Source organism: Oryzias melastigma, unplaced genomic scaffold, assembly GCF_002922805.2.
Source record: "Oryzias melastigma strain HK-1 unplaced genomic scaffold, ASM292280v2 sc00442, whole genome shotgun sequence".
NCBI lineage: Eukaryota > Metazoa > Chordata > Actinopteri > Beloniformes > Adrianichthyidae > Oryzias > Oryzias melastigma.
Window position 1 is genome coordinate 30,006 of NW_023417037.1, and position 4,037 is coordinate 34,042.

Sequence of the window (4,037 nt, forward strand, 5' to 3'; positions counted from 1 at the left end):
CCATGGGAGCGGTGGGTGGAGGGATTTCTCCTTATAGGATTTCTGAGTTTTTCACAAATTCTATTAGACCTCATTCTGGTGTTTCCCCCCTCACAGTTGTACAACATCTTCCCGTGGCTCATGGAGCGTCTTCCAGGCCATCAGCACACCGTCTTCGGCTACATTGAGGACATTAGAAAGTTTGCCAAAAAGAAGATCCAGGAGCATGAAGACACGCTGGACCCAAGTTCCCCGAGGGACTTCATCGACTGCTTCCTCCTCCGCAGGGATCAGGTCAGAAACTTTAATCCAAGAGATTACATGGGATCCCAATCATCTTTAAGCACAACCAGAGAGTCCAATGAACCACGGCTGTTTAGTGACAGCAAAGTAAAACAGAGTGTCATCTGCGAAAGTATAAAATTAACTGTATGATATTACCCAAAGAAAGCTAGGAAAGGGTGAAGAGCACAGGTCTCAAAGCTGAACCCTGAGGCACTACAAACTGCGTAGTGACTGGGATTTCTAAATAGATTTTTTTTCTAATTATCCTCTGGAAAGAAGACATTTAGTTGTATTTTTTCTTTCTTTAAAAAACTTGTTTGGTCATTACAAGTTTTACTGCATGCACAAGTTTAGCTGTTTTAAGCAGTAGCAAAACATACTATGGTGGTTTAGGGACAGAGCTTTCTAAAGTAACAAAACAGGAAAAGCACCTTCATTGAGAGTAACTGAAGGGTTTTAATCAAGACATGCTGCATCTTCGTGAACCTCAGAGGTTTGTGGAAAATTTACTACAATACCAATTCTATATAGTTCCAAGTTAATATTTCAAAAGGTTTATAAACACAATGGGGCAAAAAAAAGCACTTAGTCCGTCACTAATTGTGGAAGTTCCCTCACTTAAAAAGATGAGAGACCTGTAATTTTCATCATAGATATACTTTAACTATAAGAGACAAAATGAGAAAAAAAATTCCAGAAAATCATATTGTATGGCTTTTTGTCCATCCATCCATTTTCTTGATCGCTTTGTCCCTTTCGGGGTCGCGGGGGTGCCGGAGCCTATCCCGGCTGCTGATGGGCGAAGGCGGGGTACACCCTGGACAGGTCGCCAGTCTGTCGCAGGGATGGCTTTTTGTAAATAATGCAAATGGCAAAGGAAATTAATCAATCAGTCAACCAACCAAAAATCAATCAAAATCTCCACTGAGAAATTCTATACTTGTAAAAAATGGGAAAAGAGCGAGTTAGAATTCTGAACGCAGGTGGAGAAAGACGAAACTTAAATGTACCTAATATTTTGGTAATTAAATTAGGGCTGTCAACATTAATGCGTTAATGCATACGTTTGATAAAAAAATGTAACACTTTAATATTTAGTAATGCCAATTGATAGCACTCAGTGAAGCAACCGTCTTCCGGTTCAGACTTCCACAGCGTGCGTTCATTTCTGGTAATGCACCCTTTTGTGGGGTACTCTCCCACTTATAACATGGTCACTTACAAGACAAATGAATATTGAATCAATTTTAGCACTTTGTTCTTGTTATTACTTAGGTTTAGATAGCTTTTCCCAAAAGGCGGACTATTTGATTGGAAATGTGGCCAGTTGTCGACAACGCGTCATCAGCAGTGGCGAAAGCGATATAAATGCTGATCGTCACATAGGTTAAATAAATCATTCCAGAAATAAATTTACCTCTTACTGTTTGTTTTTTAATCTCAATCAGTTGTCAATCTGGACCCCACGAGACAGTGTGCTGAACTTTTTTTTCTATGATTGTCAATCTTTACTGGTGTCCAATGACAGACATGAAGTCTTGTCCACCTTGGTCACAGAAGGGCTAACACCTCAATGTAAGGGTGGAGTCAATCCCAACCCAAAAGTGTGATTAATCTGATCATTTTTTTAATTGTTTGACAGCACAGAATTTAACACAGCTCCTAAAAGCATACATGGTCTGTGTAAATGTTGCTGAAGAACTTGAAACATTCAACAGTAAGACTTGGAGGTGGCTTGAGACTTTTGAGTGGTCTTGACTTTTGACTCGTCTTGGGACTTGTTAGGCCCAATCTGAATTCTTCCCTTGGCCTTGACTCAAGTCTTGAGGACAAAAACTTTAGACTTACTTGTGACTTGCAAATCGATGACTAGTTCCCACTCCTGGTTAAAACCGTATGTCAAACCGCTTCCACTCCAACTTTGTTTAATTGAAACAACTGGAAATAATTACAGGTGTCGAGGGTTAAAAAGTAGTTTTTCTCAATTTGATTGTTTTTGTTTTTTTTCCAGGAGAAGAACAACCCCACATCTGAGTTCCACTATGAGAACCTGGTTGCTACAGTTCTGAATCTGTTCCTGGCAGGAACAGAAACCACCAGCTCCACCATCAGATACGCTCTGAGTGTTCTGATCAAACACCCCAAAATACAGGGTAGGTTCTCCTGCAGAACTCCATCAGGTCAACGCAGCAGAACAGAAGAACATCTCTTTGGTCTGCAGGGAAAATGCAGGAGGAGATCGACACTGTGATCGGAAGAGAACGATGTCCCTCCATGGAGGACAGGAAGTCCCTCCCCTTCACAGACGCCGTCCTCCACGAGGTGCAGCGTTTCATGGACCTCGCCCCCTTCAGCCTCCCTCACTATTCTCTGAAGGACATTTCATTTAGAGGTTACACCATCCCCAAGGTGATCCATGTTCCCACCAGCTCAGAATAAAAACAATAAATCCCTAAAACTCTTTGTTTTGTTTTTTTTTAAGGACACAATGATTTTTCCCATGCTGCACTCTGTGCTCAAAGAAGATAAGCTTTGGTCAACTCCTCGGTCCTTCAACCCCCAACACTTTCTGGACCATAATGGAAACTTCAAGAAGAACCCTGCGTTTGTGCCGTTTTCTGCAGGTAAGATTCCTGCAGAACCTCCGTATCTTTGCTCCAGTAACACTCCTGTCTGCTTGCAGGGAAACGAGCCTGTGTTGGAGAGTCTCTGGCTCGGATGGAGATCTTCCTCTTCATCGTGTCTCTCCTGCAGAACTTCACCTTTTCTTCTCCCAACGGTCCCGACAGCATCAACCTGGTTCCAGAATACAGTAGCTTTGCCAACGTGCCTCGCAGGTATGAGCTCATCGCCACTCCACGCTGAAGGAAGAGGTCCACCAGGAGCTTCAAGAGTTTGATTACTCACAAAATCAATAAGAAGTCTTCAAGTTGATCTTTCTGACTCTGAGGCCCAACCCAAATTGCTTCCTACCCCTCTGGCTCCTCTCTATTGCCCCAATTGTAGGGGCATTTGAAGCTGTAGTCGTGTCTGAAAGTGTTTTTTAAGGAGGAGTTTTACGGAAGAAGTATTGAGTTTTTGTTTTGGCATGACTTTTTAAAGTTATAAAACCGGCTTTAATATGATTTTCTGAGAGCTCCGCGCTAACGGAGATACTACCATTTGATGACATCATCAAGTCTTAGTAATGTCTGAGTTTGATGACACTATTTTTTTCATATCTCTCCACTTGGAGTATAAATATAGGGTTAGGGAGAAGTGGTAGGGGTAGGGAGGCAACTCAGATTCTGCCTAAGTTTTATTCATTTGATAGACACAAGTTACTTATTTTGACATATTTGAATGCTATATCCATGGGAAAAACAGGTTATTATTTGTTATTATTCTTCATAACCACATTTGTAGAACAGGCAAAACAAACCTACATAGAAACCTCTAAATCATTTGTGCAATAAGATCCTTTTTGTGTGTGAATGAGTCATGCTTCATTTGTTAATATAAAACAGAAAACCAAATCAGCAAAAGTAAACATCTGAATGTCCATCTCAAAACCTCAAAGTCTGGCACAGGAAATATTTTAAGCAACTTTTTTGATGTTTGATTTAATGTTGTTGTTTATATTGCATAGTAAATTGCTTTCTAATGTTCAGAACCATTTAAGAATTCTGTTTGACGTATTTGTGTATTACTTAAAGCAAAAATAAAATCTTATAAAAATTCTTTGTCTTTGAACTTTAAGTTGATAATTCAACTTTATGTCTTTTGTTCCGATG

The 4,037-nt window shown here is 40.4% G+C and overlaps 1 protein-coding gene across 1 annotated transcript; it reads left to right on the forward strand.

The window, feature by feature from the left end:
• Positions 1-120: 120 nt before the first annotated feature.
• LOC112138282 (cytochrome P450 2A10) lies at positions 121-3,934 on the forward strand (the record flags this gene model as incomplete). Its single annotated transcript, XM_024260842.2, is given in 5 exon segments — positions 121-273; positions 2,276-2,417; positions 2,486-2,673; positions 2,747-2,888; positions 2,948-3,934. Coding segments are annotated over 5 exon segments (807 nt in total), but the record flags the coding sequence as incomplete, so codon positions are not given.
• Positions 3,935-4,037: the final 103 nt, after the last annotated feature.